Genomic DNA, 16,430 nt, shown 5'->3' on the forward strand with positions numbered 1-16,430 from the left:
CTGATGACAGGCACTCCTAATAATAGCTTAAAAGTATTTTCACCCATGCTGTCAGTATCGTGAGTGTGCTAAGAGAGTATCCAGTGTAGCTGGAAAATATCATTCAGCGTTACTGCAAGTCTTACAGGTAAAACAGCACATACAGTCTTCAAAAAGAGTAGCATTTTAGAAATGCAGAGAATTCTTTTCCTCCTTTGGGCATTAATGAAACCCTTTTAGGTACTAAACGAAAACATTAGTTTATATTTCTTTCTCTGTTTGTCTGCAGCAGTTCCTGACAGGTGTAGGATATTTCACAGAAACTCTGTTATGCTTGAAAGAGAAATCTCATGGTATGAGATTCTTTTTTTACAAGATGGGAAAAGGGCTAGGAAGTCAATATGTAGCTTGATGTGCATCTTTATTTAGCTAGTTTGCCGGCAAGATCGTAGGACTAAATTCAGATCTTTTGAAGTATATGAGTTTGTTAGCTTTGATAGTATTAAGTATTTGAGCACAGCAATTAGATGTACACAAACATAAAATGCCACTCGAGGTGTTTTTTTTTCTTTTTCAAAAATATGAGAAACAAAAGGTCTTTTTACAGCTAGCAAGCAAAACAGCAAGTGGTTGTCGGTCCCACAAATCTCAGATTCAAATGTGTAAGACTTTGTTTATAGGATTGGAATTTGTGCGAATAACTCCCGTTTTGAAGAGAGCAAGTGTCAACACACAGTGCAGCCCTCCAGGAAATCTAATAAATAAATGACATGTAAATAGATGTGTGTAAGCAGCATAGGGAGCCGCCCAATAATGACACTAGAAGGGTTTGACAGTTTAAAAATCAGCCCAGGTTGAAAAGGACCTCAAGAGAGAATCTGGCCTAACCTTTCTTGTAAAGGAAGCCTAATTACTGTTGTCCAGTGCACTGATGATGCTTACCCAGTACAATGATTTTGGTAAAAAGCCTTAATGAGATTTTTGAAGAGCAGAATGTAAAATTGAGATGATTCTTATTCCACAGCATAACAATGATATGATTCTTACATGCTCATCTGGTAAGATTGATAGTGAGATGATGGCTGGAATTCTTTCAGTGGTGTAAGAAGGAGAAATATGAAGGTAACATGGAGAATCTAGGCGAGTAAGAAATCAACAGATCATATAAAGGGCTGCAGGTAATTTCTTGGAATAGGAATATTCAGGCTCAGTTTGTTTAGATCATCAGAACAAAGAGTTGAGGAATTATCTGCTTACAACATAAAAATTATTATATGCCTAACAAGTTGCAGAATAGTCTCCAGTATGACAAGAACTAGCAGCTAGAGACTGATGACAGGCAAACACAAATGAGGAGTTAGTTCCAAAGATAATGAATGGCTTGTTGACATAAACTGCAGAAAGAGGCGGTGCTTACTTATATGTTTCATTGTATTTACTACTACTACTTTTTTATCCATTCAAGAAACATAAAAGGCCTAATTCTTAACTGTTCAGTGTAATCATACATAACTTTTTGAGTTCTGAAATGTGCTCTGTAATGTTGTGCTCCATTTTTCAGCAGTTGTGTTTTAAGTATTGTAAGCAGTATTTTCAATTCTGCATACTTTGTTGATTAAAGATGTCACATTATTCAAAGCACTGGTAACCCTTCTAACTTTTGTGGGTTTGATTTTTAGTAAAACAGATTGCAGTTCCTCCTGGCACAACCGTTTCTACAGCTACGTTTCCAGATGCTGTTCCACAGCCTACAGCAGTTGCATCATCTCCTGGTTCCAAAGATCAAATGAAAGGTGAAGATGAAGAAAAGAAAAAGAATGAAAAAGTAGGAAAAAAAGGTACTTCAGTTTTCTTAGCTGTGATAGATACTTAAGGCATTTTATTTGTGCAGGTGATTTTGCATCACTTTATGTACAGAAAGAAAACAGTTTGTACATACAACATATGAAGAGTCATGTCCCAGCTCTTTAAATCTTGAAAGCACTTGAAGCAAATGAAGGCCATCATATAAGCTACAGATTCTTACTTAAATAGGATGCCACATTTCTTTTAATGTGACTCCCTTATTTAAAAGCAACAAATAAACAACACCAAGCCCACTTCTCCAAACCCCACCAAAGAGAAAAAAGCAAAACCAAGGTAGAGAGGAGAAAAACAAAAAACAGGGTGGGTGAGGGGAGCACACTGAAGAAATTATAAACTATTTTATATTTTTCTGCCATGAAAATATTTCAGGTAAAAGGTGAAGACCAAATGAGCAACCAACTTTGAAAGCACTAGCATGACATATTGCTATAGGAGGAGTGCTGAAATGCAGTTTTTGCATCCTCTAAGCATCTTGGGTTTTTTTCCGTTTGTTTCTTTGGGGTTGTGGGGTTTTTTTGGTGGTGTTTTGTTTCTTTGTTTTAATGGAAAATTCTTACAGGCAGTGGAGTTCCATCAGAACTGATGAATACATACCAACACTGGTTAAACTGTGTGGCTAAGAGAAATTACTGGGTGAAAGACAAAGGCAGATAGCATGATCTGGTTGTGGCAACAGGGAGGAAATCTAGAAGACCATGAAGGTTTTCTAACACCTTTACTCCCGTTTTTCTTTTTTTAACTGTTGATGTTAACTCTCATAACAGAATGCTTGTCTGCTACACTTGCACAAAAGTGCAGCTATCTTCTAATGTAAACTCATGTTTTGCAGTCATCCTGTTATTCAAATTATTATGGGTTTGTTATGAGTTGATTTGTACAGCTCTTCAGAGTTTGGATATTAAACTGATAGGACACTATTTTTTTATTCTTTCTGATGAGCTATAAGCCAACTTTGCATTTTTTTTAGTGCAGCCTTTGACACACCAATATTCCACAAAACTGTAAATATAAAATCAGAAACCACAGGGTCATATGAGGCAATTAACTTTTCTTCAAGCATTCAGTGGCTGCAGAGCAACTATTCAGTTGGCAAGAGAAAAGAAATCTTTTGTGTTGCTTCCTCTCATCATGTGTAAGTATCTTAAGTTTGAAAAGCAGCCTATTTGACTTTTTCCTTCCAGTAACTGTATTTGGGAGAAGGTGAGATACGGCATGAACATTCAGTAGTAGCCCTGAAGAGGCTCTTTCTTTGAAGCTCAACATCTATTGTAGGTATAGCGTTTAACAACCAAAGTGACCAATATGTAAAGCTTGGGCTTTTAACTGGGTTGGAAAAGACCTTTGAGATCATCAAGTCCAATCCATCACCCAGCATTATCTAATCAGCTAAACCATGGCACCAAGTGCCTCATCCAGTCTTTTTCTAAACACGTCCAGTGGTGGTGACTCCACCACCTCCCTGGGCAGCCCATTCCAATGACCAATCACTGAAGAACTTCTTCCTAACATCCAGCCTAAACCTCCCCTGGCACACCTTGAGACTCTGTCATCTTGTTCTGGTGCTGGTTGCCTGGGAGAAGAGACCAACCTCCACCTGGCTACAAACTCCCTTCAGGTAGTTGTAGACTACCTGTAATAAGGTCTCTTCTGAGCCTCCTCTTTTCCAGGCTAAACAACCCCAGCTCCCTTAGTCTCTCCTCGTAGGGCTTGTGCTCCAAACCCCTCACCAGCTTTGTTGCCCTTCTCTGGACAGTTTTAATCTTTGAAATTATGGAATGTCTCCAATCCCTTTGCTTTCTGCCACCTATCTCTTCTGTTTCCTCTTTGATTGTTCCCATATTCTTTGGTCCACTTCTTGCAGACTTTGTCTATGAGGCTTCTCTGCATATTGAGAGCTGATTCTGACATTGGCCAGGGCTCTCCTTAGTCTGTGACACTGAAATGGATGTTTTCTATGTGTCTGTATATACACAGACATCCTTTGCTGTTCTCTCTTCTTTTTTTGGTGACAGACTTCCATTTCTCTAAGGTGAAATAAATAGGATGTCAGAAGCTGATTTGTTTTAGGTTTTTGGCTCCAGATTATTGTAAAGAAATGTCATGAAGTGGAGAACAGTGAGGAATGGTACCAAGGATGAAGATCTTTGCAATGATCGTAGATATTAAATAGTTAGGTGGTATTTTTTTCAGGTGCTCTTCAATTAGTGTGTACCTGACTGGCTTTATTAATAGAATTGTGATCTAATTACAATTAGATTATCAAAACTCATTTGTAACACTAGAGCTTTTTATTCATCATATATAAACTACTTGAAAACAAATACTGCCTTTGTGTTATTGCATGTATTATTTAACTTGAAGCCTGCACTAGAGTAGTGACAAGTGAATAACTTCATGATGTGTCCACTTTTCTGCTCCCTAAGGGAGGGAGCTGAGCTTACATTAAGGTGTGCATCAATGTGTAAGCTCTCTTGTATAAAAGAATAACAAAATATACTTAAACACTCATTAGACCTTTCTTAATTCCCAAGATTTTATAGTTGTTAAACAAATCTTGAATATCTTTTAAACTGGGCAATCTTGTATACAAACTGCATGTAACTTGCTTCTCTGAAGGGGAGAGGGGCATATTGCTTCTCATAGCTTCTGGATAAAGACTTTGCATTAGGGAAACCTCCTAAGCCATGAGCATTTCCACCCACCAGTATATCTGGGAAGTGAAGAATGGTAGCTGAGGTCATCTTGAAGGGTTGCTTTGTAACTGTAATGGTGCTGTTTTACTCACTGCATTGTCTACAGTCAGGAGCTGTTCTTAAGCACTAGTAATCAGATGACTTGTGATTGTCTGTTTTCCCTGGTGAAACATTGACAAGACTCACTGGTAATTGCTAATAAGTAAAACATCACTGTCAAGTTAATTGGTGTGGCCTTTGGCAGATTGTATCACTTATATGTATGCTCGCTACACATGAAAGTTCAGGGTGACTTGACTTTACAAAGAAGAAAATAGGTCTGTGCTAAGGTGGCAGTTACTTGTAGTAACAATCTCGAGTGGATGGTGCTTTGTTGGAATCTAGTAACAGAGGTTCTAACTTTACTGGTCATTTGTGGTTTACAGTGGATTTACGTTTATTCCTGAGTTTGTAGCTTGCTTTCCCCCTGCAGTAGTTATAAACATTTTTTTAAAAGCATAAAGAATGTTTATTTGATGAACTGCACTTTCTGTAATAGGTGAGAAGAAGGAGAAGAAACAGCAGGCAGCTGCTGGAAGTAGTGATGCAAAACCTGTAGATGTTTCTTGTCTGGATCTTCGTGTTGGCTGCATTATTACTGCCAAAAAGCATCCAGATGCTGACACACTCTATGTTGAAGAAGTGGATGTTGGTGAAGGAAGCCCAAGGACTGTCGTCAGCGGTTTAGTGAAACATGTTCCTCTGGATCAGGTATTGACAAAATTTAGCCATAGTTTTTTTCTTCTTCACTAAAGCATCTGAAGACCTTCATCTGGTTTTAGAATGTACTTTCATTCTGCCAAAACATTTTTACAGTCCTGAAAACAAAAGTGATTTGCAAATGGAAGTAATATCTAACAACACTTGCTAGAAAACGAAGAGGTGTCCTTACCCCACATCATTCCTTTCTGCTTGCTGTGCTTCTGCCTGGGATATTATTGTGACTCCGTTGTCATGTCAGTGGTACACAGTGCACTTCTAAACCAAACAGATGTCACTCTCCCTTTAGGCTTTCTAATGTGTAGTAGAGAACCTATAATAACGTCTTTACTATCATCCACACTGCAGAAAACTTTGCCTTTCAACTCCTTCTATAGCCCATTGAAGCATTTGACATGAAATGCAGCAAAGAACAGGTAAATTTAAATTAGCTGGCAGCAAGTGGCTTGAACAAAATTGGAATTAAAAAAAGTATATTTTTACTTTCTTCTCTAGAATGGAGTCTACCTGTGTGCTTTTTTGCTTGATACACTTTTTGACGTGCATGGTTTATATATGTCTTGTAAACAACCTGACACTTACTTTCACATGTGCCTTTCATACCTCTTCTAGATGGTTAGTGGAAGAGGGGAACTGTGTGAAGGATGCTTCTAATGTCAAATGCAGGCTTGACAACTAAATCAATATTGTATAGAGCACCTGTGAAATGAGTCATGGAAGAATTGGTGTTAGTGTGGAAAAGCTACATTTTCTCAAATGTCTTTTCAGTCTTCTTTCACACTCTGTCCTCACAGTAAGACTGCAAATAAAATAGTTTGGTTTATGATACAGACTATTACTGAGCTGTAAAAGTGACTGAATACAGTAACTGACCTGCAGTGATAACCTGAGTGTTCAGTTACTGGATTTGCAGTGAGAAAAATTCCAGTGGCTCATTTTCAGCAGTCCCCTCAAGAAAGCTTGCAGAAAAAAACATCTTAAAGGCCTTTCTAAATAAGCTGACAAACATGAAGTATATAGAATGCAGTGGCAATAACAGGCTTTTCTTTTTATCCTGCTTTCTGTCTGGATAAACAGTCCAAAGTGCTCATTAACAGAATTAGGGATCATTGTTGCATGTTCTTTGAGACCAGTTAGTTTGTGTCTGGTTTTGGTTTTGGCAAATTTCCATTGTGGTAAATTCTTAGGGGCAAGTTTCCATATACTTGTGTTTTTTGAAGTGTTTAAAAATGTGAAGGCCTGTCATGTGAGTGTGGCCATATGTTCAAATAAAAATTAATACATCAGATTGAATATTATAGCTATAATTCAGCTATGTATGATTGCAGTGTTTGAGGTAATTTAGCACTGTTTCAGGCTGTAGTACTTGTATCATCTGATAGTGCTTTTGGTTAGGAAGCACAACGTGTACTTTCATTAACATTTCAGTATGTAGTGCAAGATAGTTACAGTTGTGAAAACCTCTTGCATGCCCACTTTATATGTGATACATTGTGGTTGGTGCACCACTGATGGTGGTGAGCCCAAGTTAGAAGTTGCATCCTCAAGTACCATGTATAAATAGATACATGTGTCATCAGTAACAGGGATATGGAACTGAAGTATGAGGTGGATGGACCATGCCAATGCTGAGCTCTTTAAGCAGCAGCTGGGAACAGTTGGAGAACATTCCAAAGTGTCATCTTTTCTGCCACCGCTTTTGGCTTTTTAAAGCGGATCTCTGTGTCCTCCTAGCATCAATACCTGTCTCTTGAAATTTCGACAGTTCTCAAATACTGTGTTTTTTACTTCCTGAAATCCCATTTAAGCTAAAAGATCATAGAATGGTTTGAGTTGGAAGGGACCTCTAAAGGTTGCCTAGTCCAACCCTCCTGCAATGAGTAAGGACATCTTCAGCTTAATCGGATTGCTTGAAGCTCCGTCCAACCTGATGTTGAATGTTTCCAGGGATGGGCCATCTATCACCTCTCTGGTGAAACCTGTTCCAGTGGTGCAGCACAGTCACTGTAAAAAAAGTCTTCCTTATCACTAGTCTGATATACCCTCATTTGGATTAAATATCTCATAGAGATCTCTGGTCAGTGAGCAGAAGTGAAGGACGAGAATGTATCTCAGACACATCGAGAAGAGGCAGCAGTCAGCCCCTGGAAACACTGTTCTACAACCATTCTTTGTGAGAGGCTGCATTACAGCTGTACCTGTTATGAACTATATAGTATCACTTCTATAGCAGAAACTTGTTCCATTTAGATGGCTTCATCTTTTTCTTTCTAGATAGTTGTTTAAGGGTTAGTGTTGTACACCCAGGAATTGGCAGATGGTACTCAAATGTGTAATAGAATATTAGTGTGATTCTTCATACATAGCCTTGCTCTCTTCATGTTCTTTGTCTAGTGTGCAGTGAAGAGGTGTTTCTATAAATCATACACAACAGTGACTGTAAAATGTAATCGGTTTGTTGATTTTTAACTCACAGTCACTAGCCACTGCAGTCTGTCATGGTATCTGATTTTGAGACATGATGGATAGTTAGTTGGCAATCAGTTATACAGGTAACTTGAAACATTACTTAAGAAAAAAAACAATTTAACTCTTGTGCTTCAGGGATAAGGTGTTGGTTTCCATAACCATTAACATTCTTCCTTGTGTTCTGGGTTAAAGTATGGTGGCTCCCCCTAATAAAGTATGCTTTCTGTGGTTTACTATTATAATTTTTGTTAAAATAGAACAGCAAATGAAGAAGCCTGGTTAGTTCTGCTCTGATGAATTGCAGTGTACAGTACATACAGCTGTTTTCAGTGGTTAAAAATATGACAAAGCATTTGGATTAAATAGGATAAATCATATATTCAAGGGAGTTAGTTACATAAAACAGTGTGTCCACTCAGCAAGTTTGCAGACAATATGAAACTGGTAGGTTTGGCTGATTCATTCAGTGAAACTTGGACAGACATGGGAGCCGGGAACCTAAGGAGGTTCAACAAGAAGTGCAGAGTCCTGCACCTGGGAAAGAATACTAAACTGCACCAGTATAGGTTAGGAGGCAATCTGCTGGAGAGCAGCCTCATGGAGAAGGACCTGGGAGTCCTGGTGGATGAGTTTCTCCATAGGACAGCAATGTGCCCTTGTGGCCAAGGAGGCCAATGGGATCCTGGGGTACTTCAAGAAGAGTGTGTCCAGCAGATCCAGGGAGGTTCTCCTCCCCCTCTACTCTGCCCTAATGAGGCCCCACCTAGAATATTGCATCCAGTTCTGGGCTCCCCAGTTCAAGAGGGACAGGGATCTACTTGAGAGAGTCCAATTGAGGGCTACAAGGATGATAAGGGACTGGAGCACTGCCTGAGGAGGAAAGGCTGAGAGACCTGGGGCTTTTTAGTCTGGAGAGAAGACTGAGAGGGGATCTAATAAATGTATATAAATATGAGGCCTGGGTGTCAGCCTCTTCTCACTTGTGCCTTGTAATAGATCAAGAGGCAATGGATGTGAGCTACAGCACAGGAAGTTTCACTGCAACATGAGGGAGAAATTTACTGTAAGGGTCATGGAGCACTGGAACAGGCTCCCCAGAGAGGTTGTTGAGTCTCCTTTGGAGACTTTCAAGATCTGCCTGGATGCATTCCTGTGCAACCTGCACTAGATGATATGGCCCTGCTCTGGCAGGGGGGTTGGACTTGAAGATCTCCAGAGGTCCCTTCTAACTCCTAACATCCTGTACACTTTGTGAAAACACCTGTACACTCTGTGTACACAGATGGAATTTTTTATTTATGAGCTAGCATAATTTGTAGAGTAAGGGGGTTTTGTTTTCACTATTATTGCTAAATGGAAATTGTTTGGTTAATAGTGCTATATGGGAAGTATACTAAGGTGACAAAGACAGAATGCAAGTAAAATGCATTGCTTGCTTTGGGCACTTCTGAATTGCATGTTTTGCATTTCCATGGTAACTGTGCCACAATTCAGTGTACACTCCATTTCTCACTGGCCAACTTTTAAGTGGCTTTTTATGTTACTTGTTACTGATGTGAAGGTATTAAAATTGTGCATCTGTTCTGTATGCTTTTCTCATCCATGTTATGGACTCTTTATTGTAAAATTCTTTGGTTACAGTGACATAGTCTCCAGAAGCACCTGGCATTTAAATACTCACCCCCTTCTGTTTTCCTCCTTCAAGATGCAGAACCGGATGGCAATACTACTCTGTAACTTGAAGCCTGCAAAGATGAGAGGAGTAGTGTCTCAGGCTATGGTGATGTGTGCCAGTTCCCCAGAAAAAGTGGAAATTTTGGCTCCCCCATCTGGGGCAGTGCCTGGGGACAGAATCGTGTTTGAAGGTTTTCCTGGTAAGTGTGTGTTTGAGAAATTGGAGGAAACAGGTATGTCAAGGTGACCTAAGTGGTTTAAGCAAGTGAAACAGTACTTTGAAGTTGGTTACACCCCTGGGAAATACAGGGAAATAAGTGTACTTGAAAATCTCAATAAGTATTTGTGTTTTGAAATGTGTGCACAAATGTATTTGCACTGTGCATGTTATAGTAAGCAAATGTAAAGTAACTCTTCCAGTGTCTCAGTAAGTGACATACTATGTTCCTGATTCCAGTTCCTCCCCCTAATCAAAGTGTCAGAACTTGAGGTAGGGTAGGCCTCTTTGGTTCTGATTTTTTTAGGTTTTTGGTTCTTTTTTTTGGAGGAAGGGATGGAGAGGATTGGAGGGAGTGGAAATTTCCTGGTTGTGAGAGGAACTTAGAGTGTTCAAAACACCAGGGTTGCTTTTAGCTTGTCTGGGAGTAAATGACATTTTGGATCTCCAAAGACAGATATCTGACTTCTTCCCACTTAATTAAAAATCAAGACAGCTGTATTTTTTTAATTCAGAATACAAATACAAAATTAATAAAATTTAAACCTCCTCAGAAGGTTATTTTATTCATTTTGCCCCTTCTTCACACCTCCCATTCATCTATGAAAATGAGAAGTTTCTGACCCTGCATCTTGGGAACTCAAATAAGCATCACAGATGTAGCATGTTAAGGAGTGCTTCCCTCCTACTTGGGTGCCAATTCATTATTCTCAGAGGCCGAAAGAGCTGTGGAATCATAGAATCATTCTGGTTGGAAAAGAACATTCATAATCGGATCCGACCATTAACCCTACTGTACCAAGTTCACCACTAAACCGTATCACTAAGCACCACATCTAAATGACCTTTAAACACTTCCAGGGATGGTGACTCAGAGAGTTCCCTCAGCAGCCCACTCTTTCAGTAAATTTTTTCTCCTGGTGTCTAGCCTAAGCCTACCCTGTTGAAGCTTGAGGCTGTTCCCTCTTGTTCTATCACTAATTACTTGTGAGAAGGTAGTTGTAGAGAGCCACTTCTTCCTCAGAAAAAAAAGTGCAGTCAGATTCAGCTTCTCTTGTGCTTGTCTCTGTTAGCGCTTTTACTTTGTTATCTCTATGATGGTTTTAAGTGTTTTTCATCAGGAAGTGCTGGTCCAACAGCTACTTTGAAAAGCACTCAGACTCTGTAAAGTATCATTTGAAATGCTGTGTATTAGAGCTGACATGGAAAAGAGAGACTGGTGTGAATAATCTTACATTGGACAGATGATGGGAGCCCCAGGTTGCTGCATCATTAAACAGACTTCTTCGTCGTATGCTGTGCACTCCCTGTCTGTAGAAGAGATTCCCTGCTTTTAGTCATGCAAACTGTTGTGTGTTCTTACTCATCTCAGTTGTCTAACAGAGAAGAAATTTGCATGAGAACTTGATGCTGTGCTGGTCTGGATCACTGCATCACCTTGTCTTAAGAAGTGATCTAACCCCCAGTATTTCCCATATTGGGTGGAGTGGGGGGTGTGAGTGTACACTTACCAACAAAGTACTCATCTTCAGGACAAATGTATTGTTCAAAACTTGGCTTTCATGTGTGAGAAAAGGGTGGAGCTTTCCATTTCCAACATAGAAACATGCTAACCTTTTTAAATTATGGCACCTCTGCTAATTTCTAGCTGTACAGCAGTGTTTTTTATGATCTTCTTGGCAAGCTCAGTGCTGTAACAGTCACATGAGATGCCTTTCACAAGTATATATGTATGCAGATATTTTTTTATACCTCCCATGATTGAAACTGATGCTCTAGAAAAAATGTATTTTAGTTGGCATATGATAAAGGAAGCAATGATCGCTCTAGGTGGTTTTGAAAGAGGAAGAAAGCTGAGCTTGCTGTGATTTAATACTTTGAATGAAAATATCTTAATACTGTGTTTAAGAAAGAGATCAATCATGCAGCATGTTTTTCATGTCTAGTTTGCGTTATTAAACATATATCAAGAACACCAGCTGAGCTGCAGAATTGGTAAGCTGCACTGAAATCTGAAAGGCTTCAGCAGTTGCATTGACTAGGGTTGATCACTCATAACTTTCAGTAGTTATCAAATAGAACAGAATAGAATAGAATAGACCAGGTTGGAAGAGACCTTCAAGATCATCGCATCCAACCTATCATCCAACACCACCTAATCAACTAACCCATAGAATCAACCAGGTTGGAAAAGACCTCAGAGATCATCAAGTCCAACCTATTACCTAATACCTAATGCCTCCTGGCAACTAAACCATGGCTCCAAGTGCTACATCCAAGCCTTTTTTGAACACCTGCAGGGACGGAGACTCCACCACCTCCATGGGCAGCACATTCCAATACAACCATGTGTAAAGGTAGATCAAATGTTGGATGTGTGACCTCTGTTACTTGTAAGGGTAACACTCAGGGTCTTCTGTTACAGTCAAAATGGATGTGCAAGAAAGAGCTTCAAGCAGTAGAGTAAACACTTCTAGTGCCTAAACCCTGCATACTGATGGAGCATCAGCCTGGGCATGTGGCTTTTCTTGAGAGGTGACGGGTCTTTGGATTTTGGGTTTGTTATGGTTTGGGGTTTTTTACTTCTAAAACATTACCTTACTCCAAACTTGTATTTCAAGTGACTGTATCTCAAAGACAGGGAGCTTAAAGCTAAGTGGCACACAGAGTTTTACAGCACCTCTGAAAAGTGTATATATCCAGGATTGTAGTCTGAAATATGGCAGCACTTTTCTAATGTTTCATAAAAAGCTGCTCAGAAAAATCAGTAGCTATGAGACTCAAGCTAATCATTGGCTTAGAAAATAACCCTAATAATTAATGTGTCTAATATTTGAAAAAATGCCTAATAAATATGCAGGGAAATGTATCTCCCAGATATATAAAACCTATGTTAAAAAAATTAAGATTTGTGCTTTTATCATCTTGAAGGGAGTAGGAAAAGGCCAAGGGTAAAAAAAGCATTGATGGATGGAGACTTACACATCATTCCAACATCTGCTTCTGGAACTTAATTTATTGCATATTGCCATTGCAAGCTATGTTATTAATACTGCTCATTGGTAGGTTTTGGGTTGCTTTAGGGTTTTTTAACCAACATCCCCAAGCCCCCACCCTCTGCAATTTCTTTTTCTAGTTTGAGGTTGCTTCTTTCTTTTTCTCCTTTTTAAATAGTTGTTTAAGATTTTCTTGTTGTTCTGGTTGTTTCAGGGTTTTTGTTTTTTTTTTTTTGGTCTCTGTGGGTTTTTTAATTTTATTGAGGAGGGATACTGACTGGGAGTCTGAAAAACTTATTCTTAATTTTTAATAGGGTTGCACATCTGTATCTTCTATTTATTCATATTAAAATCTCATGTGCTGCTTAGCTGCTGCCTCCTCAAAGGCAGTCTGGCACTTCACTGATACTATTATCAGGAAGGTAGAATTTGCAGATGACTCCAAGTTATGGGCAGATGTTAGTCAGTTAGAGGGTAGAAGGGCTCTGCAGAGGGACCTCGACCGACTGGACAGATGGGCAGAGTCCAATGGGATGGCATTCAACAAGTCCAAGTGCCGAGTGCTGCACTTTGGCCACGGCAATCCCATGCAGAGCTACAGGCTGGGGTCGGAGTGGCTGGAGAGCTCCCAAACAGAGAGGGACCTGGGGGTGCTGATTGACAGCCACCTGAATATGAGCCAGCAGTGTGGCCAGGAGGGCCAATGGCATCCTGTCCTGCATTAGGAATAGTGTGGCCAGCAGGAGCAGGGGAGTCATTGTGCCCCTGTACTCTGCTTTGGTTAGGCCACACCTTGAGTCCTGTGTCCGGTTCTGGGCCCCTCAGTTTAAGAAGGACATCGAAACACTTGAACGTGTCCAGAGAAGGGCAACAAGGCTGGGGAGAGGCCTTGAACACAAGCCCTATGAGGAGAGGCTGAGGGAGCTGGGATTGTTTAGCCTGGAGAAGAGGAAGCTCAGGGGAGACCTCATTGCCCTCTACAACTACCTGAAGGGTGGTTGTAGCCGGGAAGGGGTTGGCCTCTTCTCCCAGGCAACCAGCACCAGAACAAGGGGACACAGTCTCAAGCTGCGCCATGGGAGGTTTAGACTCGAGGTGAGGAGGAAGTTCTTCACCGAGCGAGTCATTCGTCATTGGAACGGGTTGCCCAGGGAGGTGATTGAGTCATCATCCCTGGAGGTGTTCAAGGGGAGATTGGACGTGGCACTTGGTGCCATGGTCTAGTCATGGGCTCTGTGTTGATAGGTTGGACTCGATGATCCTCAAGGTCCTTTCCAACCTAAGTTATACTGTGATAGTGTAATCCTTACTGTGTCAGATACCATTTAATTTCAGTGTTTAGTTGTAACCGTTTATATTCTGATTAGTTTTTGTCTGTTTGTTTCTTTTTATAAGTTATTTAAAGCATAAAGATTCAATTTCAGTCCTTGAAATGAAAATAGAAGGGACAGCTGGGTCTTATTTTAGTTTAAAGTATGAAAGCCTATGAAGCAACAGAAGCAGCAGCAGCAATAATAAAGCAACTCTAAAATGCACACAGCTGTCTATCAAGCAGCTTGGAATCAAGTTCCTTTTATGCCTTCTCTCCACCATCCAGAATATTCATGAGATGAAAGCTAATTTTCCTTGGATGTTTTAGTCAAACAAATGATATCTTGTTTCAAACCTGTTGAACTTTTTCTGCAGAAACTGGAGGGGTTTCCTAGAACCATCTGAAGTGTAGTAAAGGGCTGATTTGGTACGGAATACTGTTGTCTGACAGTGTTCCTTTTTGCTACTTCTATGTCCTTACTCTTAGGGGAGCTTTAATACTGTTTCATGCTCCAGTCCATGATTCTTCAAGATCTGTTGGACTTTTTTTTTGTGTGAAGAACTTGATCTGAGTTCATAATTATAATCTAGAGTGGGCAAGTGGTTATGTAAAGTGACACATCACCTCATCTTTTTGCCCCCTTACGCAGTGATGTATTCTATCTGTAGTTACTGAGCTGTCACAAGCAGAGAGATTTCCTGCACATTGTGAGAATGTCTTTTGTAGTGTTTGAACTGCCAGACTGAATGAGATGTTAAACAATATTTGAGGCTTCTTATTTGATTCTTTTTATGAAAAGAGAGTTGGAAACTCATTAAACCACTTCAAGTTTATTGTATTTGTAGAAACCCTTATAAAGAATGTTTTCTGGGAGGAAAGAATGCAATGAGGAGAAGTCATAGGAAAATGCGCAGCCTAAAGCTCTGCTAGTATTTAAAATCATTGCCTATGCTAATCTAATACGAGCTCACCACACATCCCAAAGGGGTTGGATGCAGGATTCCAAAGAAAGTTACTAACATCCAAAGCGTGTCTTTTATAATAGAAACCTATTTTTTTCTTACTGAAAAAAAAAGATCTTTTTATATTTGAGGAGTGGAAAGGAAATGCACAGTGGATCATTTAACATTCTATTTAATGATTTTATTAGGTCATATGCTTTCACTTTGGTCTAAATTCAAGTCTGTCTTTGTTCATGAGCTGGAGCAGGATTTTTATTTTTGTGAAAATGCACAATTAGCTCTAATCTGTAATTTGATAATGATATTACTGATTTTTCTTTTAAATGTTGAGTGCACTGTGGTTGTGGAATAAATCCAACTGCATTATTGGATCTTGCTCTGGCAAGGCTAGTGTGCTTAATAGAGAAATCCAGCCTGGTCTGCTATTCTTCTCACAGTTACAGAGAAAGAAACTGTGGAAGTTAGATGTGTTTACAGGCAGATGTAACTTGCTTTTGCAAGCACTGAGAATGTGAGTGGATTAAACCCTTGAAAACATTAAAAGGAGATAAACAGACATTGGAATCCTCTCCCAAGAGAAGTGTTAGATTCCCCTGCATTGGACAATTTTAATAGTCAGTTTGACAGGGTGCTGGGCCATGTAATTTCAACTACTCTATCACCTATAAAGGTTGGACCAGATGAGCTTGGGTGCTCTTTCAACCTGGTATTCTGTGATTCTGTCATTCAGTGATTCTGTCAGCGAGACAGGAGTACACCCAGCAGTCATGAATTTCAACCAGCTAATGGAAACATGTCCATTAAAATCCATGTAGCCTTTCCTTTTCTGAATTTCTGGGGCCATTGAGTGTTGGAAGATGTGAGTACCTGACATTCTGCACACTTGCAGTAGTTCTTTTGCTTTAAGAGCTCCTGGCTCCTCTGAGAGGGTCTCCAGGAAGAAGTCTTGAGTCTTGCTTGTTCCAGAACTTAAGATTTTTAATAGTTTGGGTAGAATGGTGCTAATATGGCACTCCAAGCAAGTAAAAATAAAAAACCAACTTAAAACATTTTTAAATATATGTGTAAATATTTACACATATTTTTTATATAGATAACAAAATCCTTTTCAACATTTAAATACGCTCTACTTATTTTTATGGCAAGTCTTGTGTTTTACCTGTCCTGCCTGTATTACAGAGAAAAGGTCAAGAGCACCTGGCAGCATTATGATTAAATGAAAAACTTTTCTTTAGGAGAATCTGCATTCTGTTAGGGCTGAGAGATTGTATTTCCATGACCTTTGCACAGAAAGTAATTGTATGCTGAATTAATGGTCTAGCTTTGTCTAGATAATGCCAGCAGGCAGCAGTTCATTTGGTGCCTTATTTACTTTGTTGGTTTGTTCCTGTACTTTACCTTTTGTGTCTGTTTAAAAATAGGAAAACTATGCTTCTGAAATATTTCATTTTTCTATGTAAGTTAACAATATTTAAAAACATTAATAGGAGAAACTTGCATTTT

General features: G+C 39.5%; 1 protein-coding gene across 3 annotated transcripts in view; it reads left to right on the plus strand.

The window, feature by feature from the left end:
- The window catches only part of AIMP1 (aminoacyl tRNA synthetase complex interacting multifunctional protein 1), a 33,677-nt gene that overhangs the window by 16,246 nt on the left and 1,001 nt on the right, over positions 1–16,430 (plus strand). For all 3 annotated transcript variants that reach the window (XM_068136879.1, XM_068136878.1, XM_068136877.1), the window contains 3 exons: positions 1,659–1,817; positions 5,077–5,288; positions 9,472–9,640. In XM_068136879.1, the coding sequence (XP_067992980.1) occupies positions 1,659–1,817; positions 5,077–5,288; positions 9,472–9,640 (540 nt within the window). The remainder of the gene's footprint in view (positions 1–1,658; positions 1,818–5,076; positions 5,289–9,471; positions 9,641–16,430) is intronic.

The sequence above is a fragment of the Melanerpes formicivorus genome, unplaced genomic scaffold (genome assembly GCF_026170545.1).
Source record: "Melanerpes formicivorus ecotype bairdi unplaced genomic scaffold, bMelFor1.0.p_v2 SCAF_4, whole genome shotgun sequence".
Taxonomy (NCBI): Eukaryota; Metazoa; Chordata; class Aves; order Piciformes; family Picidae; genus Melanerpes; species Melanerpes formicivorus.